General features: G+C 34.5%; 3 protein-coding genes across 3 annotated transcripts; all 3 read left to right on the forward strand.

The window, feature by feature from the left end:
- Positions 1 to 1,010: 1,010 nt before the first annotated feature.
- LOC108208823 (pleiotropic drug resistance protein 1) lies at positions 1,011 to 8,587 on the forward strand. Its single transcript, XM_017379380.2, has 24 exons — positions 1,011 to 1,575; positions 1,700 to 1,820; positions 1,976 to 2,064; positions 2,188 to 2,272; positions 2,393 to 2,552; positions 2,676 to 2,752; positions 3,193 to 3,246; positions 3,340 to 3,430; positions 3,508 to 3,809; positions 3,925 to 4,206; positions 4,290 to 4,606; positions 4,714 to 4,874; positions 4,959 to 5,062; positions 5,159 to 5,315; positions 5,394 to 5,465; positions 5,563 to 5,669; positions 5,781 to 6,113; positions 6,312 to 6,602; positions 6,691 to 6,774; positions 6,862 to 6,995; positions 7,120 to 7,347; positions 7,446 to 7,617; positions 7,709 to 7,963; positions 8,068 to 8,587. Exons 1-24 carry the CDS (start codon positions 1,199 to 1,201, stop codon positions 8,329 to 8,331), a joined length of 4,317 nt encoding a protein of 1,438 aa, XP_017234869.1. The 5' UTR covers positions 1,011 to 1,198; the 3' UTR covers positions 8,332 to 8,587.
- Positions 8,588 to 11,527: 2,940 nt separating this feature from the next.
- LOC108208345 (probable 2-oxoglutarate-dependent dioxygenase AOP1) lies at positions 11,528 to 13,009 on the forward strand. Its single transcript, XM_017378873.2, has 3 exons — positions 11,528 to 11,962; positions 12,064 to 12,385; positions 12,521 to 13,009. Exons 1-3 carry the CDS (start codon positions 11,571 to 11,573, stop codon positions 12,785 to 12,787), a joined length of 981 nt encoding a protein of 326 aa, XP_017234362.1. The 5' UTR covers positions 11,528 to 11,570; the 3' UTR covers positions 12,788 to 13,009.
- A 643-nt stretch (positions 13,010 to 13,652) lies between these two features.
- On the forward strand, positions 13,653 to 23,329 carry LOC108209082 (RNA polymerase I-specific transcription initiation factor rrn3). Its single transcript, XM_017379814.2, has 16 exons — positions 13,653 to 13,849; positions 13,955 to 14,091; positions 14,605 to 14,688; positions 14,793 to 14,864; positions 14,961 to 15,032; positions 15,116 to 15,358; positions 16,563 to 16,673; positions 16,775 to 16,885; positions 17,560 to 17,685; positions 17,786 to 17,854; positions 17,963 to 18,069; positions 18,869 to 18,952; positions 19,880 to 19,967; positions 20,763 to 20,882; positions 21,627 to 21,811; positions 22,730 to 23,329. Exons 2-16 carry the CDS (start codon positions 13,984 to 13,986, stop codon positions 23,028 to 23,030), a joined length of 1,881 nt encoding a protein of 626 aa, XP_017235303.1. The 5' UTR covers positions 13,653 to 13,849; positions 13,955 to 13,983; the 3' UTR covers positions 23,031 to 23,329.
- The last annotated feature ends 899 nt before the right edge of the window (positions 23,330 to 24,228 follow it).

Here is a 24,228-nt window from a genome sequence, read left to right on the forward strand (position 1 = left end):
AAACCCGAAATTGCCAGCCCTAGTTCTGAGACAGTAGTCCCCGCACAAGTGATGGACTGGAGAGTATAAATATTTGAAATATTTTTAAAAAGTCGTTGAAAACAAAAATACAGATAAGAAATGTGCATCACCTGCTACATTTATTTAATTATTATTATGTCATGCGCCAACACAAAAAATGAAATTGGCAGCAGCCATATTCTAAAATGGTTTCAACGGTCAAATTTGGTTGGCTTCGGTTAAACTACTGCCCCACTTGCGCCAAACAGCCAGAACATACCTATCTCATTTTGTTTAGTCAATACTTCTACTCCAGCAGTAGCATCACTCATTTATTCTGATTTATTATACAAAGTGACAAATTTACTCAAACTACTAATAAAAATTATAATCATGATTAAAAGTTAAAACTTGTAATCAATAATTTTTTTTATTGTTAATAAAATGGGCGCAACGGTAATTTTTCAGATACGTTCTAGAATAATTTATTATAGGGCTGTTTGACGGAGCTTTTATCAAGTACGTTTAGACTTTTTTTAGCACTTGAAGTTTGTTTTACCTTTTACGTACCCGTTTCATGAAATTGGAAGCTAACTTTTCTGATAATTTTAATTTTGTTATAAAGTTCTCAATTATTAATATTTAATAAATTCTTATTTTTAATAAAATTTCTTATATTTTAATAATTTGTTTTTTTAATTTATAAATTTAAGTTACGAAGCGCTCAATTAACTTACAGGTAAAATTATACAAACACTTTAATAACTTATGAATGAAATTTATTTGTCACTTATAATCTCTCTTTTATTTTAAACAATAAATCTTAAATTAAGCTAAAGGGCCCCATATTATGAGTCTTTTTTTATTTAAAATGATCTGTCTCAGAGATTAAGTTAAAAATCAACTTACTTAAAAATTGAACAATAATTAAAAGATTCCAAAATACGACAGTGGAACATTAGAACATGAAAGTGACATATATACGCATTTTACTTGTATTAAATAGTGGAATTCGTGGAATAAATTGATTACCTTAAAAACCACCTTGCACTATCTTCATTGATGTTTCAAAGGGTCAACATGGAGAAGACTCATGCTTCAGTTTAGAAGTTCTTGAACCCAAATCTTTATTTCAAGAACTGGGGTTTTGAGTTCTTGATAACATAGTACATAGTATTGTGTTTCTAGTTAGTTCAACATGGACGGTAGTAATCTTTACAACTTGAGTAACAGTGTGAGGAACAGCAGGAACAGCAGGAGTACTAGAGAGAGAGCAGGGAGTTTGAGATCAAGCAGTTCTGCAATATGGAGGAGCAGTGGGATGGAAGTGTTTTCAAAGTCTGCAAGAGATGAAGATGATGAAGAGGCTTTGAAGTGGGCTTCTCTTGAGAAGCTGCCTACTTTTGATAGGTTGAGAAAAGGCTTGCTTCTTGGTTCTCAAGGGGCTGGGGCCAGTGAGATTGATATTGATAATCTTGGAACTGAAGAGAGGAAGAAGATTCTGGAGAGGCTTGTTAATGTTGCTGAAGAAGATAATGAGAAGTTCTTGTTGAAGCTCAGGGATCGAGTTGACAGGTATTTATTTGTGTGTTTATGTGTATGTATGATTGAGGGTTCTTGGTGAATTTTAGATTTTGATTTAGATTCTATGAATTTGGTTATTAAGATCTTGGATTTTGTGAATTTTGTTTTTGGTCAGGGTTGGAATTGATTTGCCACTCATAGAAGTGAGATTTGAGAATTTGAAAATTGATGCAGAAGCTCATGTTGGAAGCAGGGCTTTGCCTTCTTTTCTCAACTTCAATATTAGTATAGTGGAGGTAAGGACTTGTATGATATTGACTTCAAGTAGACTTTATCTTTTTGTATGCATAAATTCTGATGTGTTTTTTTTTTTTTTTAATCTTGGTTTGCATTACCAGTAGTCATACTGTCATAGGTTCTTTGGATTGATATGTTTGTGTTTCTGTTGAAGGGGTTGTTGGATACTCTTCATTTACTACCAAACAGAAAGCAGCGGTTAACTATACTTGATGATGTTAGCGGAATCCTCAGGCCTTGCAGGTAAATGATTAGGAGTTTTAAGTGAAGTTGTGAACTGATATAAGATCCCTTCATACTGTTTTGCTTCCAAAATCTGTACGTAGGTTTCTATCATTCATATTGATATGCTTGTGATGCCTGCAGGATGACATTGCTTCTAGGTCCGCCAAGTTCCGGAAAGACCACATTATTGCTGGCTTTGGCTGGGAAGCTTGATCCTACCTTAAAAGTGAGTTTCCTTGAAACTTACATTTCTTCAATGAATTTTCGCACTTGTACTTTTTACATGTTTCTTTCTGCTATCATGAATAATTTCTGATTTGAGGGATGAATTTTTTTTTTTAACTAGTTTTCTGGAAGGGTGACTTACAATGGCCACGAAATGACTGAATTTGTGCCTAAGAGAACGGCTGCCTATATCAGCCAACATGATCTCCATATAGGAGAAATGACTGTCAGAGAAACTTTGGCATTTTCTGCAAGATGCCAGGGGGTTGGATCACGCTATGGTTAGTTGATACTAGACCACGGGTCTTGTAATTAGTTTCTGATAGATTTATAACGTGGTTTATTACATTTGCGTTTAAAGATTGTTAAGCTCTTTGAATCATAATGTTGCCAAACCTTTCCAGAAATGTTGGCAGAACTGTCAAGAAGAGAGAAAGATGCAAACATCAAACCAGATCCTGATGTCGATATCTACATGAAGGTAAACCCATGGATAAAAGTTGTTTACAGAGTGTTGTGTTTTACACTTTTGAAGATATTTATTTAAGATAAATTAGGTATAGATGTATAGATGAAACTGGTGGCTTTTATGGCTATATAGAATTGTTCTTAGATCAAAAGCATTTAATGTTTATGACTGATTTTTCCCTTTTCCTTTAGAGGAGAAAACTTTAGGCATATAAATTAAATCCCCTAATACTTCTTGAAAAGACGGAAAAATTTCAAACAGTTTAAAATTTTGTGAAAGAGGATGCAGGTATATTAGTTCTGCGTTTTATGTGAAACCTAACTATATGGATAGGAAGATCGGTCAAGATGTAAGTTATATGTGAATATCTTAATATAGTAGAATAATGGGCTCTATAAAATGACACGAGGATAACTATTTTCATTGGCACTCATTGTTATCCCATGATTCAGGCTGCTGCAACGGAAGGTCAAGAGGCCAGTGTTGTCACAGATTATGTTTTGAAGGTATTTAAACTAAAACCCAGACTTTCTGTTTATAATCACAATACAGTAAGATAGCCAAGATATAATAATCTTGTCTTTACTAATTCGTTGCAGGTTTTGGGACTTGACGTGTGTGCTGACACTATGGTTGGAGACCAAATGATTAGGGGAATATCTGGAGGACAAAGAAAGCGTGTTACGACAGGTAATGAAGTTTCCTCTCTGACATTGAAGTTATATACATGCTTTTGTTACGTGTTATAGAGAAATTGGTTTATACAGGTGAGATGTTGGTTGGACCATCAAAGGCACTTTTTATGGATGAGATATCCACTGGTTTGGACAGTTCTACCACTTATCAAATCGTGAAAGCACTCCGCCACAGCGTCCACATTCTCCAAGGAACTGCTCTCATTTCCCTCCTGCAGCCCGCCCCTGAAACATATGATTTGTTTGATGATATTATTCTCATATCTGATGGCCAGATTGTGTATCAAGGTCCTCGTGAAAATGTACTGGAGTTTTTCGAATCCATGGGCTTCAAATGTCCAGAAAGAAAAGGTGTGGCAGACTTCCTGCAAGAGGTAAGTCAGCTACTCTACTTTCAAGATTCAACCGTATATCTAATATTAGAATATATGAATGAGCTTTGTAAATTAGAAATCTATCATGTTGATATAAAATAAACTATGCTTGTAGGTTACATCAAAGAAAGATCAGAAACAGTATTGGCTACGCAAAGACGAGCCGTACAGATTTATCACAGCCATAGAATTCTCTGAGGCTTACCAATCATTCCATGTTGGGCGTCGATTAGGAGAAGATCTTGCAACACCATATGACAAGAACAAAAGTCATCCAGCTGCTTTGACAACTGATAAGTATGGAGTTGGTAAGACAGAACTCTTGAAAGCTGTTACTGCGAGGGAGATTTTGCTTATGAAGAGGAACTCATTCGTATACGTATTCAAAGTGTTCCAAGTGCGTATCAATGTCCATAAGCTTAAAATGTTTGCTATTAACTTACACATGATCTCTAATACTAATTTCCGATCTTTTTGTAGCTTACAACAATGGCCATTATTACCATGACACTGTTCCTAAGAACTGAGTTGCACCAAAATTCGGTCACTGATGGAGGGATATATATGGGCGCCCTATTTTTTGGTGTGGTTATGCTTATGTTTAATGGATTAGCAGAGCTTGCAATGACAATAGCGAAGCTTCCAGTCTTTTACAAGCAAAGGGATCTTCTCTTCTATCCAACATGGTCATATTCTCTTCCAGTGTGGATCATCAAGATCCCCATCACATTTATAGAAGTTGCTGTTTGGGTTGTCCTCACATATTATGTTATTGGATTTGATCCAAATGTTGGAAGGTGAGGAGTTTAAAGAAAAATATTGTTATAGTGACTGGCTAAATACTTGTTCCCGTTCAGATACTTTTGCCACATATGACGAAAGACTAAATTATTATAAACCGCAGGTTTGTTAAGCAGTACATAGTACTTCTACTCATCAACCAGATGGCTTCTGCACTATTTCGACTTATGGCAGCACTGGGAAGGAACATGATTCTTGCGTTCACATTTGGAGGTTTCGCGTTGCTTGTACTTTTTGCATTAGGTGGCTTTGTATTAGCACGAGGTATGATTCTCAAATTTATACTGGAAACTAATTACTTCATTTATACTCATCGACTGATGCTTTTGCTTCTGTACGGTATGACAGACGACGTAGCAAAGTGGTGGTTATGGGGTTATTATTCATCACCCATGATGTATGGGATGAACGCAATTGCTGTTAATGAATTCCTTGGGCATCAATGGCACAAAGTAAGCTTATATGTGTAGCTTCTGTTTGTTCCAGCACTTAGCTATTGAGTCATCTTTGAAAATAGGCTGAAGCTTTAAATTATTTTCATGGAACAGCTAGTTGAAGATGGATCTGAGACCATAGGAGTTGCAATTTTAAAGTCGCGAGGTTTCTTCCCATATGCTTACTGGTATTGGATTGGTGTTGGGGCATTGATTGGCTTCGTTTTGCTTCTCAACTTTGCAGTCGCAATAGCACTTACGTATCTTGACCGTAAGTAATTATACAATGTCCCGTTCCATATATCTATACAGTTGATAAATAATATAATATTCTACCATCTTTTTGCAGCTCTGGGGAAGCCTCAAGCTGTTATACCAGACAAAGATTCTGCAGAAGCCATTGAGTTGGCATCCCGAGGAGGTAGCTCTTATACGAGAGATGTTTATATGTTACATTATAGGTCTCTAAAGCTAACCATCTCAAATTTAATTGTTGTCTTGATTTTTATATGTAACAGGAACCAGTGCAGAGGCCAATGAGAACAAGAAAAAAGGGATGATTCTTCCCTTTGAACCACATTCCATAACATTTGATGAGGTTATGTACTCCGTTGACATGCCACCGGTAAGAAAAATGCTCAGAATGGTTGGGCTATGTCGAGAATAAACTGAGCATATTGTTTTCATCAATTAATCTGATTACTAATTATGTCTTTTACTATATGAATCACTCAAGGAAATGAAAGAGCAAGGCGTTGTTGAAGATAAATTGTTGCTTCTGAAGGGTGTGAGTGGAGCGTTTAGGCCAGGTGTTCTCACTGCTCTAATGGGTGTCAGTGGTGCTGGTAAAACTACTTTGATGGATGTGCTTGCAGGTCGAAAAACTGGCGGTTACATTGAGGGTAACATTACAATATCCGGTTTTCCAAAGAAGCAGGAAACTTTTGCACGGATAGCTGGATATTGTGAGCAGAATGATATCCACTCACCTCATGTTACTGTCTATGAGTCACTAATATACTCAGCTTGGTTGCGGTTGCCTTCAGAAGTTGATTCAACAACCAGAAAGGTAGGAAATTGATAATCTTCCCATATTTGAACACACATTTAGTGGGACAGAAGCACTTAATATTTTAAAGAAGTTAAAACAATGCAGAGAAACATTTCTTTTGCTATGTAAGAGAGTTGTTATATCTTAACTCCTGATGACTGGCAGCGTTAATATCATTACAGGAGATAACCTGCTTTATGCTCATTACTTCTACAGATGTTTGTTGATGAGGTCCTAGAACTTGTTGAATTGAACACAATGAAGGCGGGATTAGTCGGGTTGCCAGGCGTAAATGGGCTCTCAACTGAACAGCGAAAGCGTCTGACAATTGCAGTTGAGCTGGTGGCAAACCCCTCCATAATATTCATGGATGAGCCTACTTCAGGTTTAGATGCACGAGCTGCTGCAATTGTGATGAGAACAGTGAGGAATACTGTGGACACAGGAAGAACAGTTGTTTGCACCATTCATCAGCCTAGCATAGACATTTTTGAAGCTTTTGATGAGGTAAAAATGTTGTGGACTACATTGAGCTAACATTATATTTTGGTGCAGGCTTTAAATAGTTACTAAAATTATTAAACCCGGAATGCAGCTTTTCCTAATGAAACGCGGAGGGCAAGAAATATATGTGGGACCAGTTGGTCGTCATTCTTGTGAACTAATCAAGTACTTTGAGGTGAGATGCAGATGAAAGAAAAACCTCTATGATTATTAGTTCCTATATTCAAAACATGTTCTAAAATTAGATTTTTCTTCCAAACAGGGCATCAATGGAGTAAATAAAATAAAAGATGGATATAATCCAGCAACGTGGATGTTGGAAGTTACTTCTTCTGCGCAAGAAATGGTTCTAGGAGTTGATTTCACCGATGTCTACCATAATTCAGATCTTTACAGGCAAGGGTGTTTAGCAAAATATCATTGCAATTAGTATGGACAACTCTAATTACAGAGCATAGTTTTTTCACTAAAATTATAAAATTTCCTAATAAAGTGTTCAACTTCCATGTGACATAAACAGGAGAAACAAGGCGCTCATTCAAGAAAATAGTTCACCTCGTCCAGGTGCAAAGGATCTCTATTTCCCCTCTCAATACTCGCAATCTTTCATCACCCAATGCATGGCTTGCCTATGGAAACAAAGATGCTCATACTGGCGAAACACATCTTATACTGCTGTTCGTTTCCTCTTTGCTACTGCTATAGCAGTGATGCTTGGCTCAATGTTCTGGGATCTTGGTTCCAAACTGTAAGTTAGAAACATGAATTTACCCGCTACACAAATTCCTGAACTGGTTTAGTCTGTATATATCTCCATCTATTAATTAATGTGAATGTATCCTCCAGGCGATCACGACAGGATCTCTTCAATGCTATGGGTTCAATGTATGCCGCTTGCCTCTTCTTAGGGGTCCAAAATGCTTCGTCAGTGCAGCCAGTGGTGGATGTTGAACGAACGGTCTTTTATAGAGAAAGAGCAGCAGGAATGTACTCGGCCTTGCCATATGCATTTGCACAGGTAACAGCTGGCTCTGACCTTCCCAGATAAATTGAGTTGTCTTATCTGTACCATATGTGTTAAACAAGTCGCTGTTCTTTTCTCTTGAAAGGTATTGGTAGAAATACCATATGTTCTTGCACAAGCTGGAGTGTATAGTATTATCGTTTATGCAATGATCGGATTCGATTGGACAGTAGTGAAATTCTTTTGGTATGTATTCTTCACGTTCTTCACCCTGCTATACTTCACTCTTTTTGGAATGATGACTGTCGCGGTGACTCCCAATGCCGACATTGCTGCAATCATTGCTGCTGCATTTTTTGCATTATGGAACGTCTTTTCAGGATTTATTATCCCTCGGCCTGTAAGTTCTTTGATACTCTTCAGCATGTATATACACTCTAGAGAAGCATGAAAATGTATGTAATGTATAAGCAAACCCTTTTTCTATTTAATCTGTGAACGCAGAAAATGCCGGTCTGGTGGAGATGGTATTCATGGGTATGTCCAGTTGCTTGGACCTTGTACGGATTGATAGCATCACAGTTCGGAGATAGAGACGACAAGACACTTTCTGATGTAAAAGTAACTGTTAAAAAGTTTGTCGAGGACTATTTTGGATTTGAACACCACAACGTATGGGTAGCTGGGGCTGCCGTAGCTGGCTTTACCGTTCTTTTTGCATACACATTTGCCTATTCCATTAAATCATTCAACTTCCAAAGGCGGTAACGAGCTTCAGAGAGCAGCATTTCATCCCCAGTCGACGAATTATCCTGTCAGACATTATTTAGGACTGTATGGTATCATGATTTTTCATCTAGGAAGAAGAGGTTATTTGTTTCCTTTATAGATCATCAAATAGTTTGGACTACATATTTAGCTAATTAGCTTTTGTTTGCCTCTCTTTTTGTACAAAACTGAAAGATGTACAATATTCCTGTTTTAAAGTTTCATATATGTTGAGCTCTGTAATTATTGGAGTCAATCTATCAAGCAATCAACATCCACTCCACCTTTACAAAATCACTATTCCATTCATAGCAATCTGAAATAATAATAATAATATATTATTATTATTATTATTATTATTATTATTATTATTATTATTATTATTATTATTATCTATTTTTAATATATAATCAACCATCATACCTACTTACAGGGATGGGCACGGGGCCACTTCGGGGGCGGGGAGTGCTATCCCCGACCCCCGATCCCCGAATTCAATACCTCTATTCGACCCCGCCCCGAACCCCGAACGGGGATTATTTTCCTCTCCGATCCCCGTCCCGAACGGAGAACGGGGATCCCCGCAGGGTTTCGGGGAATTTTATTTTTTAATAAAAAAATAATAATTTTATAATATATAATATACTTTCTAGTTAAAAAACAAACCACTAACTCCTAATATAATAATAAAATTAATATTATCTTATATTTTCAACATCAAATCATATTAAAATTGATTTCTAATATAAATAAACAACAATTTAAATAATAAAATATATTATACTACAATATATTTATAATCAATCAATAAAAATAAAGATTATTTTTTACTTTTAATTATATTATAAAGTTCATCTATTTCTAATAATATATTTAATATAATATATATAAATATATTATTTCACATATATATATATATATATATATATATATATATATATATATATATATATATATATATATATATAGGGGGCTTCTCCTTGAGGATCCAACTAAAAAGTAACCTAGTAACTCTTCTAACGGTTAAAAAAGACACGGCGCCAAAGACGGATGCATCAGCCAAAAAAGACACGGCGTTGAAACACTTAAAACGGGAACACACGTGCTTGTCTTCAAAACTAATAAGTTCTGTAAACTTTGTCAAAAAAAAAAAAAAAAGTTCTGTAAACACTTATCACAAGTTCTGTAGACACGTATTTATAAAAAATAAAAAAAGAAGAAGAATAAAAAAATACCGAATACCACAAATACATTGTCCTGTATTATTTTATACTTTTACATTTCCATGACATGTTTATTTTCTGATTTATAATATTTCACATTTTTTATTTGGTTATATAAATTAATTTGTAAGTATTTTAAATAAAAAAAATATTTATATTTATATTGTGAATATAATTTTTTAAATAAAGTAGTTAAGGCTAAAAAACAAAGAACATAATTTTTTTAATTTTAAAATTTACATATTAAATATAAGAAATAAGAATAAATGTGTACCATTTTTGTATAAAAATTAAGAACAAAAAAAATCAATACAATGTCCTGTATTTTTTTGTCCTGTATTTTGTTATATATTTGGTATTTTATAAAAAAAATCAAAACAATGTCCTGTATTTTTTTGTCATGTATTTTGTTATATATTTGATATTTTATAAGAAAAACCAATACAATGTCCTGTATTTTTTTATCCTGTATTTTGTCTTCAAACCTAAAGTTCTGTAAACAGGTACTACAAGTTCTGTACACAAGTATGAAATAAATATATTCAAAATAAAAATTAAAGAATAAAAAATATGCACAATACAACTAATATAGTGTCCTGTACTTTCTTATACTGTATTTTTCTCAAATGTTTATTCATAATTTGTAATTTATTATGTTTTATGTTTTGTTATATAAATATGTTGTAATTTTATTAAATAGATAACATATTTTTATATATTTTATAAACATAATTTTTAAAATAGTGTCTTTAAAATTATTTAAAATACAGAACATAAGTTTTTCAGATATACAAATTTAAAATAAACGAGCACCACTTTTGTTTAAAATATTAAAAAATAAGAAAAACGTAAAAAAATAACAAATACAATGTCCTGTATTTCTAATACAGTTTTTTTTCTCCCATTTTCTGTTTTTATTTATGTATAATTTTTTTAGCATGTTAGGTATTTTTTTTTCAATACAATTCTTTATGTATTTTTAATATAGGTAGTATAATACACACTCAGAAACTGAAAATATGCATCACAAAAAATATAATATAAAAAAATAAAAAAAATTAAGATTATGAAATATAAAACCATGATAAAAAAAAAACTACGTGACTAAGTACTTAACGTTTAACGTTTATACATGTGCTTACTTAACGTTTATACATGCAACGTGCGTGAGAATTAGGTTTGCAGTTACAGGCTTCCAGCATACATGCATATATTCTACGGTCCAGATTAAAAGTTACTAAGTTACTAGTTACCCGCTGAACTATACCATATATATATATATATATATATATATATATATATATATATATATATATATATATATAATCGGGGTCGGGAATCGGGGCGGTGAGACACCAATCCCCGACCCCGCCCCGATCCCCGAATTTTTTATAAACCTTTCCCCGATCCCCGTCCCGCCCCCGAATCCCCGACCCGATCGGGTCGGGATCGAGCGGGGCGGGGTAAATGCCATCCGTACCTACTTACATTGGAATACATCTTGCACTTGAGCAAATTTTACATAATCATTATATACATAATCACTTTTTCATTACCAATAAGTACTGAATAATTTTTTTAAGTTAAGTCAAACATACCCATATAATTATATCAGCCATCACAATGAAGGAGACCTCGTAGAAATTGACATTAAACTGCTGCCTCAGCAGGGACCATTGATGCCTTTGCAGGGACCATCATCTTGGATGGTAATGCATCATTATGTGTATAATCAGTCATTACTTGAGTTTTAAACTCTGATCATTGAAGGGGACCAGAGCAATTATTCAGGCTGTATCTTTCTCATTGCATAAAAATACAATTAACATACCTCTAGACCCTTAAAATCAAACAAATCATGTGATTATATGTAGTCAAAGAAACAAACAAATTTGATTGCATCAAATCTTCTGGGACAATCTTTCTATAGCTACAGATTATCATTTATTGAATTCATTCACTATAAATATACAAGCTGCATCTCATTTCTGGCATTACAAGAAAAACAAATTCATAATGGGCTCCTTAACCACAAGCCACCACAAGCTTCCAATCATTGACTTCACAGATCAACTTAAAAACACTACACCAAACTCCACTGAATCTAGTTGGATCATGAAATGCAAAAATGTTACAAGTGCCTTGGAAGATTATGGCTGTTTCGTTGGAGTGTTTGACACAGTTTCGACAGAGCTGGACACTGCAGTTTTTGATGCATTAAAAGATTTGTTTGATCTTCCGACTGAAACCAAAGTACAGAACAAGTCTACCAAACCATTGTATGGTTATGTAGGTCAAATACCTTTCATTCCTCTCTACGAGAGCCTTGGCATAGATTTTTCCAACACTCCTCAAGGAATCCAGAGTTTCACAGATGTAATGTGGCCCGAGGGAAATGAAGATTTCAGGTACAGTTAGATTTCATACACATGAATTTCAATCTCTTGTTTTTGATTATATACTCAATACAACAGTAACTAACTCATTTGTTTTTGGCGCGGTTTTGAAGCAAAACTCTGCTATCCTACACGAAGCTAGTAGCAGAAATGGAGCAAATGGTTGTCCGAATGATATTTGAAAGCTATGGCGTAGAGAAGTACCATGATTCTCATCTCAAATCCGCTACTTACCTCTGTCGAGCCATGAAATATAAAACACCAGAGAAGAACCAGAGTAACATGGGCTTTGTTTCTCACACGGACAAGGATTTTGTAACCATACTTCATCAGAATCAAGTGAATGGCTTGGAGATAAAAGCAAAAGACGGGGAGTGGTTTTCAGTTGAGCTCTCCCCTTCATCCTTCATAGTCATGGCAGGCGAAGCAGCAATGGTAATACATTCATGTTGCCTACAACATAATACGTTTTTAAGTTATTTTTACGAAATGCAAAGTTCCCAAAATATTTACCATATGGTCTACCGAATGATGATGTGACAGTGACTTTGTTTTGCACTCGTGTTTAAGGCATGGAGCAATAACAGGATGTACTCTCCATACCATAGAGTGACAATGAATTATGGAAAGGAAGCAAGATATTCGATAGCACAATTTTCATTTATGGAAGGGATGATTGAAACACCGGAAGAGCTAGTAGATGAGGCGCATCCTTTGCAGTATGAAGCATTTGATCATCTGAAGTTTCTTGCATTTTATGACAAGGAGGAAAATCGAAAGCTGGAATGTGCTATAAAAGCCTATTGTGGTGTTTGCGATAACAATAAGAAATTATAAGACTCAGCTTGCTATGCTATATGTGTATATTGTAATGTAATATGTTTACCGCTGTTTGTGGGCTTTTGATGGTTTGCTTAATATTCAGAGCTGTTTGTGCTTGCAAATATAAATAAGTAAATTCAGAGCTGTTTGTTTGTGGTAAAATAAGTTTGGAAGTTAGCACTTAGCAGGGTTTTCCAAAAAGAATTATTTATGCTTAATTATGGTGTTGGATTTGTATGGTTCATATTTTCTAGAATTTTGCAAATTTGAGTGTATTTAATTTAAATTCTAAAATTTTGAGATATTTACTTATAATTTTAAACTACATAGCAAAAAAATCTGAAAACCTATTTAAATATCATAATTCTTTTATCTCCAAAATAGATATGTAACAGGAGTCGGAGTCGTATTATGAATAATTTATTTAATTTTGTGATTATACATAGATATCATCAATTTGAAGAATCAATTTTATTTTTATTAATATATATATATATATATATAATCAATTTGAATTTTTTTTTATTTTTTATTTTTATTCTATTTATTCAAATAAAAAATTATATTATAAAAATATTATTTATAAATTACTTTCTCCGGAACATATTTCAGTACTCTGTTAAGTTATAGTTTCATAATTTGCTTTAATTTTTTTCAAATTAATATTCAATATAAATATTAATAAAAAGAAAAAAAATTAAAAATAAATTTTATATTCATTTTAATATACCTTCAGATTATTGAAAAAAATCTGTATCAAATGGACAGATGATAAGTAACTTACAATTTTAATTTCATTACAAATAACTATTGGATTGCTTTTATTAAAAAAAACTATTGAATTGCTTACATATACACACACAGCCCACAGGCATGAAATAAAACGGACAGAAAAGTCAGAGTACAGAAACTTAACCAGGGTTAAAAGTCGGGTCGGATATTGAGTTAGGGTTTAGCAGCAAACTTTTAAGCCTCGCCTCTTGGTTAGGAGCGCCTCAGTTGTTCTCGCGGGGAGAGACACACAAGAACAACAACGCATACATCTTTACCTCTCTTCCGTAGATTCAACTCAAATCTGTAAGTTAATCTCTTCGATTATGCTATTCACTTGTTTATTAGCGATGTTTTGTATACTTAATTAGGTCGATTAATCGATTACAATATCATTGATTTATTCCCCAGGTTGTATCTGTATACACATATATAATATAATGGGTGTACAACTAGCTGAAGGTCATCAAGTGGAGACGGAAGATGTTAATTTTACTGATTTGGAAGTTTCTTATCATGTTCGGGATGCTCTTAAATCCGCAAGCTTGGTATTCTCTTTAACCCTATCTGTGATTAGTTTTAATTTGTTGAGTTGTACAAGTGTGATAAAGTGATATTATTACTGGTAGGATTAGTTTTAATTTGTTGAATTGTACAAGTGTGATGAAGTGATAATATTACTGGTCGGATTAGTTTTAATTTGTTGAATTGTACAAGTGTGATAAAGTGTTAATATTTTTTGTAAAAGTTGCAAATAACAATTTTTGCATGTACTACCCTCAAACAGTAAAATATTTTTGTATAATAAAACATAACTCTGGCTTTGTGGGTTTCAGAATGGTCTTTCCACTTTGACAGTGTTTCTGTAACATACAACATGTTTGTCCATGTGTGAAGTAATTATGGAAAAGTTACTACTAGCAGTGCCACGATAGAGTTCTATTTTTTTTGTTAAACAGTATTTTACAACTTCAAGGTCATACATGATTGTTGACAGATGTAATATTTGACTATACTAGAATGACGCGGCAAGTAACTAATAGTAATGATTAAATTTTCAGGGTCAATCCGACAGTTATCACGACTTGCTTGGAGTTCTGCACCATACTGAACGCCTCACACCAGATGAGGTGGCCATGCTTGTGGTAGGTTGAATACTTCAATAAGTATATGCACCAGATTTGTAAACTTTATGTCTTGTCATCACCTGTGTAAAGGCTTTGCTAATATTGTTTTATGTGTTTAAAAGACAAGTTTAAAGGCCCTTTCTGGAGCAGTTTCTTACATAGATTCTGATCACCACCAAATGCTTCTTTCATCTGTAAGTTATAGTGCTAAATATATCTGCTCATTTCTTGTTCCATTTTTTTGTGAGGATTTTTGTTTTTGATCGTTAAAGAAAGTGTGTTCCATTCAGATAAGTGGAATGAGCTTGTGGAACTACGGTCCAGATGTGATGGATGTGTTAGTTGAGTTGGTAGTTGCATTGGTATGTACTTTTACTGACTTGCAGCACAGTAACGATTACAATTTTTTTTGTCGATATCTGATTGTACTTTGAACACATTGTAGGCTGCAGTGAGTGGAAAATACCTCCATCTATGCTTGGATATGCTTGTAAGAAATTTTGTGCCGCCTCTATCTTTCCTTAGGCTATTGCAGCAGCCACGAGGTCTTGCAAAAAAGGAGCAAGTTCTTTGTCGTGTGCATGCTGCCCTAAAGGAAATTGCTGATTTGGTTCCCCTTGCACCTCTGAGATTGGAAAAAGTTATTAAGGAGAGAATGCCTCACAAATCCTCAAAGCAACCTTGGATTGTAAGTAAAGTTTGTCTGCTTTCTACTTTGTGACCTAAACTTAGGCAGCAAGTACATTTTATTATGCTCATCTGTCATCTCTGTAGATAGCTCATAATAAATTAATTAATTACTAGAACTCTAGTATCTATATTCTTGACTCTACTTTTTAGATAAGTATTAAAATGATTAGAGGAGAGGTCAGGAGACTCAGGACCAATATTGACACCAATAAGATTGCCCTTTTGATTCAAGTTCCTTCGTGGCTGTATCAAGATCTTTGTTATAGTCTACCTTAACAGATAAATCTTTGATGCGTAGTACTTTTTAGACACGTGTAAGCATTACATGAAGCATGATGCCAAAATAATTTTTTGACGATCTAAAAGTGTGCTACCTCCTAGGAGCATATCTTAATATTCTTTGGTCGAGTTCTTACGTTAATTTCAAAAAACAAACTTGGATACAGCTCTGAAGGAAGTTTGGGTCCTTGCCGCTGCATCAGTGGTAGCTCAGAACTTCACTTAGCACCCCTGTTCATTAAACGGCTCTGCTGCAATTGTGGCAGGGTCCGTGATCTGAAGCACTGGAGTGATCCGGTAGCTGGGAAGGGTCCTAGAAGTGCCTATGTTGTGTTTATTCGCAGGTGACTACAAGTCCATGCCATTATGTTCCATCAAGTACAACATTCGAAAAGTGATACTTTTCTTGCCAATATCGTGTATGATACCTCTCTACTCAACTTTCACTTGATGTACTTGGCTTCTCTGTTGCGCCTAGAGTTACCGGCACCCCACCTTATAGTTTAGTTTTAGGGTCGATAGAATTTATTAGCTTGTATCTTAATTGTGGATGTTGTGAGGTACTTGAAAGTGTTGTGTACCACTTGACCCTAAAATATGAATATCGCTCGCATTCTTCTAATAAACTGAAATTTAAGAAAACATTTTAGGTTTCATAGTTATAAAAACTTATGCTTCTCCTCATCATTCTTCATATGCAGTCTGTGTAAATGGGATTATTTTTATTAAATTTTTCCGTCATTAGTTAGCAAAATAAAAAATAATCCATCTTTACATATTTACAAGTCATGATCAATTTTACCAAAAAAAATTTGGTAAAAAGTATAAACATACATGAGTCATTTTTAAGTGTGTATATTTAACTATTTAAGTTTTTACGGAGACAATCATCATGATAATAATCAGTCGGTTTTTTATTGTAGTTGTCGGTTATGTATGTGGAGAATATGCTAAGATTGGATGGTGGTGCTATGGGAGACCTTGTTGGTAGAACTATGCTTGTGGAAGTGATGAACAGGATTGTAGAACTGGACGTGAGTTTTCTAGAAGCTTTTTTAAAAATACTGGTTGAAAATTAACCATCATATATAGATTAAATATTAAATATTGTATATATGGCTGGCTTCATTTGTAGGTCGAAATTGGATGGGACGAACTCATAGCTGATGATTCAAATAAAGGAATGTTTGAGATGGAATTGGAAGAACAGGAGATGTCTTCGGAGGCTGAAATAAGCAAAGAGAAGGTACTGTGTTCACTTTCTTACACATTTATTTTGCATGAAATTATAGAAGTATAGAACTCATGCAGCCCGATGTGTGAAGTGTATGATATTAAGGCATATCACTATCTGTCACATCTTTACTTATAATTATTTGTTATTGTTCTGTTAGTGAGCATATATGTTAACTCGGGTGGCTGGGTGGACATAATGTTCTTTTGGCAACAATATACCTTGTTCTGACAAATAAAAAATGAAGTTACTTTATTTTTGGAAGTGCCTGTTTCCGTTATTGTGCTAGTCAAAGCTATTACGACTTACGAGTAGTGGGGACTTGGGTATTAACCGTGAATAGATTTCTAAAAGGAAATGGGGTTTATAAATTTAAAATGGACAAATTTGTGATATTAATTAATCCCTGTGTATCATGTTAGAATTGGCTTGGGCCAACACTTTTTTCCATCAAACTGATTTAGGCAGATGCATGAAATTCATGGTTACTGAGGGAGAAACAAACATGTAATTTACGTGTGATCCTTGGATGCTAGGCGCATGTTGCTTACTATTGTTGTTTAAGTTGGTTTCGGAGATGTAATTATACACCGTAACACCAAAGTATTGTATAATTTTATTTATTTTGGTTTGTGTTTTTGGTCCTTTGGAGATGGTCTGATTTGTTGATGCAAATTTTGTTCCAGATTTCCAGAGACTCATCTATTCAGAAGACTCTTTCGGGTAATGAAGTTGCTGAGCACTTGGATCTTTTGATGGTATTCATATTTGAACACCTTAAAACATGTCATGCAAGCGGTCGTCTGGATCAGGTACTGTCATGTGCAGAACTGCCCTCAACAGTAATTTATTTTTAGGTGGTTAAAAATTGCTAAATTGTGTGGATAAGTATACTAATTGCTCTGTTTGTAGGTATTTGAAGTATTACTACTCTCATTCCAGAGTACCGTGTTGCATGCATACAAGTCAAAGTTTTCCCAGGTAAAATTATCTTTTACATTTTCCTCCTTCGAACAAATATTTTCTGAGTTGATTTTGATGCTTCTGCATTACAATACTTTCCCTAACTGAATTTGCATGTATTTGTAGTTCGTGATGTTTTATGCCTGCTCGCTAGATCCTGTGAACTATGGTGAAAGATTTGCGAACATGCTTCTCGATATTTATAAAAACAGCATGTATGTCTTGGAATGGAGGTAAGTTGGAAGCCAATTCTAGCGTTTGTGCCAGGAGAATAAACTTTAATACTCATTGTGAATAAAATTTCTTAGGAAATAGCCTTCTTATATATGTATCCTTGGAAAATAATTGTAAGTTGAAATGAGTTATTTATGAGGTTTTCAATGGTCATGCAATATGAGTGTTTACCGTTTAGCGTATTAATTTTTGTCCAAATATTGATTACTCCCTCCGTCCCCCTGAGTAGTATACATTGGGGGACGGGGACGCGGCACGGACTTTAATGCTCCTGTAAAGTGTAGTTGTGTAATTTATTTTTAAAATTTTCTTTTTCTGAATTAAAGTTTGGATGTTATATTTTTATTCAGAAAAAGAAAATCTCAAAAATAAGTTACGGAACTATGTTTTATAAGAGCATTGAAATGCGTGTCGAACAGTTGAAAAGAAACGTATACAATTAAATGGGACAGAGGGAGTATAATTTTATAGACGGAGCTAGGTATGAGGCTTGTTGGGACATTTTTTCTATCATAGAGACCAAAAAATGTATAAGTATCTTAGTATGTATGTAATTTTTATTTTTAAAAAATTGTAATTAAGAAAAATTTATAAATATACCCTACTTTTTATACTTAAATCTGTCTTTTTAAATATAATCAAATTTATTATATTTGAATCACTTGTCCGGGATGTTTCCGTAATAGCTTAAGGCCAACATCAGGGATTAGTTCTCAGAACCTGATTTTCTAGGCAATAAACTGGTACATGATTTGGAAGTTGCATCTTATCTGGTTATTAATCTGTATTTCTTTGCAGAATGGGAGCTGTTTCTTACCTTGCAAGTTACCTGTCTCGTGCAAATTTCATGTCAGCGTCATTTGTAGTCTCCGTACTGGAAAGGTTTGCATTTGGCTTCCTGTATTCCCAATTTTTTCTTTTACAGTAGGATAGGTATATATAGTTGCTATATAAGAGTTGCACATAATATTTCATAATATTGTGTAAAATTTAACACACACACAGACACACACATGTTAAGTGCTATAACAGCAGCTTTAGGAACACACTAGCAGAAAATGTAGTAGACAAAAGTTTGATGGTTTCTTAACACGTTACAAGCTCACCACCTCGTAACATCCTTGAAAGACCTCAATGATGAAGCTTCAGCGATGTAATGCAGTTACACTTAAATCATATTAAATTATTACTGAAAATAATATTTAAATGCATGAAGTAGTAGAGGCAAGGGAACTCTGGACAAGATAAAGCCTGCCATGGTATGTGTTTTGCTTGATATATTCTTGATAGAAGAGACCAAGGTAACTTGTGATTGGAAAATTAAGTTAGTTTGCAATTGGAATAATTTCATTTTGCTTATTTCATGCTATAGATATCACTGTGTAGAGAAGTTGCACTGCACGTGTCTGAAACCTGATTACATATTTCCACTTTTCTCTTTATTATGATACAATATGGAGGTTTTGTCTAAGACTCGGGTGATCCCACTTGATTTTAATTTATACTAATAGCTATAACACAGATGCACGTGGCATTATATTATTAAATGTGAAAGGGGGTGGGGATGCTTGTTTGAATGATTGGTTGCTAAGAGACGTTTTGGAACATGGGTATAAAGACATGTTGGTAACATTTTGAAAGATGAATATGTTGCCGGGGAATTTTAATTTTCTATAAAGAATGCCTTATGCTTATAATAGTTAAGCATTTAATTTTATCTGTAGTTCATCTTGTTGCTTTTTTTGGAAAACCCACTTTCTTCCGGTCCACTACAGATTATAATTAATAACGGAACTTGTGTTATTTCAGTCTGGTAGATTGGTGTTTCACTTACTGCAAAGGCCATAATGGTGAAACTAATCCCAAAGCTCATAGAGTCTTCTACTCTGGAATTCAGGTATGGCAATATATCAGTTGACAAAATAAAACAAATTAGATTGGTACCCTAGCTATATAGTGAAAATTACATCATTTTAGGATTTTCTATGTATATGTGAGGACTTTATACTTTCTAATGTGAATAACCTAGAGCTATTAAAAAATAGATTGCATGAAAGTAGGTGTTTACCCATTGTAGAGTTTTATCTATTAGTTGCTATGGGATCGCCCTTTGATGTTAAAGAAACTGCTGGTGGTCCATATGTGCTGCTCATTGTGGCAAGTATCTTTGCACGTAATGTTTATTGCTTTGTTTTGGCTCTGAATAGAATGAAAATTCCTTGCAAGAAAAAGCTAGTACTTAATTAATTATTTTTTGGGGGGCTTTGGGGAGGGCGCCAAATGGCAGAGGCCTTGAGGAATTAGATTAAGGTGGTTGGTTCCAGTCTTCATTTGTGGCTCAGTTCTCCTAATAGGAAAAAGTATTTTACCTATATATAACATTTTCTTAAGAAATTCGACAAATATTGTATCTTTCCGTTGAAATCATGTAACTAAATGTTCATAATTTTACTGATAATGCTAAGTGGCAGAGGCATCAGGCATCAAGGAATAGTATGAAGGTTTTTGGTTCCAATCTTTGTAAACCCAGTTTTTTTTATGGCAGAAATATTGTACCTGTGTATTACGTCTGCTTAAGAAATTCGAGAAATTTTACAATAAAAATGTATCTTTCTGTTAAATATAAGAAATAAAAAATTTCATAATTTTACTGACAATACATCTCACTTCGGTTTCCTTCTGTCTTTTGCAGGCTATTATGTATATTCTTTGTTTCCGTATGAGATCAGTGCTGGGTGTTCCTCGTATTGAATCACAGCTCTCTCTTTTGCCTATACAAGCAATTTTGAAGCACTCATTGAACCCTTTAAAGGTAATCCCCCCCTCCCCTCCAAAAAAAATTAAAAAAAGGAACACGCACAGCCTACTGTGCTTATGATATATTTTGTCTGTAGATCTTATAATAATGTCAGTGCTTGTTAAGGTCTTTGTATGGCAATGCCCATAAAGCTTTTGTTGTGTCCTTGCTGCCTATGGCATTTTACCAAGGTACACAACTGTAAATTGGTTAAAAACAGAAGGCAAAGAAGAAAAAAAAGTTATCATCCTCAAATGGGTAACAAAAGTCAATTTAATCGGTCTTACTTTCTTTTTTTTGCCAGATAATCGGTCTTACTTTGTATCATAGTAATTAAATATCATTAATAATGACTAAATCTGACAATTAGCAGTGTGGATCATGAGTAGAATATTTGTTGATCACTATTAATTTGCATGTAAAAATGTTAATAACTAAAGATATCAAGTTAAATATAATAAATTATTTAATGATTGATAATCAATGAATATTAATTAATTACATATAATGATAGATATAAATATATATTGGCATGTTACATAGTGTGGGCTTTGAGAGTCACCTAATGCTGTGACTCGCTCATTGCTAAACAACCTTCATTATGCTAGATGTGGTTTCCAATTCTCAGTTATATTTTTGCATTTTAATATTCCAGTATGATACATTTACATTTCTTTATTTGTTATTCCCTTCTCTGTTTATTGAGAAAGTTAAAAGCATTTGTTTTCTCACACTTTTGCTTTATTGTCTCTGCAACAGGTATGCTTGCCATCAATAGTGCACGAATTTTTGCAGCAGGCCAGAGCAGCTCAGCTATTTAGCGTCTCAGAAGATTTCCATTTATATGGGGTGCTGGAATCAGAAGTCTCTGCTGACTTTGGTGGTTTAGAAAGACTTGACATGTTCTTTCCCTTTGATCCATATCTGTTACAAAATTCCGACAGGTTCTTGCTCTTATCTTTGCTAATAACAGTTTTTTTTTGTTACGGCCTCTGATCGAGTACTGTATCTTATCAGTCCTAAGGCAAGGACTGAAATCAGATCAAACTTATTGACACTCCTGGTAAAAAAAAATAAATTTAAACGTTTTTGCCATTAAATTTAGCATGAAGACCGATATGATGGTATCCGAAAAGTAGTGAAGTATGGATGTCTGTGTGTATATATCATAACACATGTTGGTCCATTCTATGTTCAGTAGCTGTTAACATCTTCCAATTATATGTGGTTCTACCTTATGCGGGCTTGTGTTTTTTTTACCTTAATAAACTGCTTGGTCACAGCTAGATTACTTTGGTGTATAATGTGTTCTATGAGCACTTTACTGCAAGGGTGGGATACAAATTTAATGTTCTATTATGTGCTATGGTTTTGGAATGGGAAGCAGTTGAATCTGTTTCTCTAGCCGATTTGCCTTTTCCCATTTTCAAACACAGCTAACAGGTAGTGTTGGCAATTTTTCTCCTCTGGTATAGTAATAGCTTAAGTCATTGCAAAATTTGGACCAAGACTCTCAGACTCCCCATTCATAAATTCTACTTGGCACAAGTATTTTTTGAAACATAAGCTATACTTCCTCTGTCCCACTTATTTCTGTATAGTTTTTTTTTTTTTTTTGCATTATTTGGCATGCATTTTAAGGCTTCAATAGAGTAGTATAGTTGTTTAACTTATTTTTCAAAAATTTTGTTTCTGAATAAAAATTAAACGCGAAATTTTTGTTCTGAAAAAAATAAAATAATTTGTGGAACTATATTTTATAAGAGCCTTTAAATACATGCTGAGCCCATGGTCTTTTTTTTGTGTGGCTTGCTTGAGCTTTTATGATCGCCCAAAAATTAACTTATTTTTAAATTGTGAAGATTCATACGGCCAAACTTCATATTTTGGTCAATGGTGAGAACGACTTATGAGGATGACGACGAAGATGAAGATGAAGATGGTGATCAAAGTGAGGGTAGCACTGATGAAGATATTGAGAATGATAGCAGAGATGATGATAGAATAGCCATGAGTTTTGAGGATGATCTAGCTATAGATGAATTTGACAATTCCTTGAATAAAATGTCTATCACTCCAAAAAATTACAATGGAGCCCAATTACAAGGATACAAGCAAATGCCCTCACGAATTAGACCTTCTGCAAGTCCAGTATCTTTGTAAATGTGATTGTACTATATAGAAGGCTGGGGAAAATTTCTGCGCTGCCAATCTATTAGAATGTTGTGTAATGCAGCCTTTGGCTTTGAAGAAAGAGGTGTTGCAGCTACGGTTTATGCTTTTGGGTGGTGAGTGTGGTTATATCTCACAACATATGCCTTGTGGTTGCAGTCAAGGTTTTACTTGAATATGTATTAGATATGTAGGGACCCTGTAATTTTTTACTTCTCTTAGATGAATACTCATAATTGTGTTGAATGCTTTCTGATTGTTAATCTAATATTATAGTGGATTGTTTTTCAGATATTACATTTAAATTGGTAAAATGGTTGCAATCGACACGTACATATATTTGTCAGATGTGAATGTGCCGTCATGGGCAGACTTGTGTTTTAAAAAGTGTATACTGTATAGCATGATTGAACAAGAATAACTTATGATAGGCTTAGAGCTGTAATTCGAGTCGGGCGGCTCGCGAGCTCGCCCGGCTCGAACTCGTTTAAGTGGGCTCGGCTCGGCTCGACTCGTTAAGCGAGCCGAGTTCGGGTAAAGGTTTCGGCTCGTTTAATTAAATGAGCCGGCTCGACTCGACTCGTGAAATTAAACGAGCCGAGTTCGGGTAGAGGTTTGGGCTCGATTAAGTGTAAAATTATACGAGCTGGCTCGCTCGGCTCGTTAAAACCGGCTCGTTTAGCTAAACGAGCCGGCTCGACTCGACTCGTGAAATTAACCGAGTCTAGTTCGGGCACTCGGCTCGGCTCGATTAAAGTTGGCTCGAATTAGGCTCGGCTCGAAACTCGCCCGGCTCGGCTCGAATTACAGCTCTAGATAGGCTCGGTTCAACTTGTATTACTAAATTAAGGATATATTTTGCGGGGGGGGGGGGGGGGGGGGGGGGCATCTACATGCTATATTTTGATATTAATTATTTAAGAGTACCATTTAGGGGAAGTATTTATATTGAGGAAAAAGTACATGTTCATGTGTTCTTTTCTAAACTAAGTGGTTTGTTATGTGTTCTTTACTAAACTTGGTGGTTTATTTGTGAAAACCACGGTTCTAAAAGTCGGTGATTAATCACGATTAATTCATGTTCTGTATCTTGACAAACTGATGTAATCTCTGATTAATTCTCGATCAACCTGATTAATTCCCGATCAATTCAATTAATCTCCGATTAATTCTTGTTTCGTGACTTTAT

This window comes from Daucus carota, chromosome 2, assembly GCF_001625215.2.
Source record: "Daucus carota subsp. sativus chromosome 2, DH1 v3.0, whole genome shotgun sequence".
Taxonomy (NCBI): Eukaryota; Viridiplantae; Streptophyta; class Magnoliopsida; order Apiales; family Apiaceae; genus Daucus; species Daucus carota.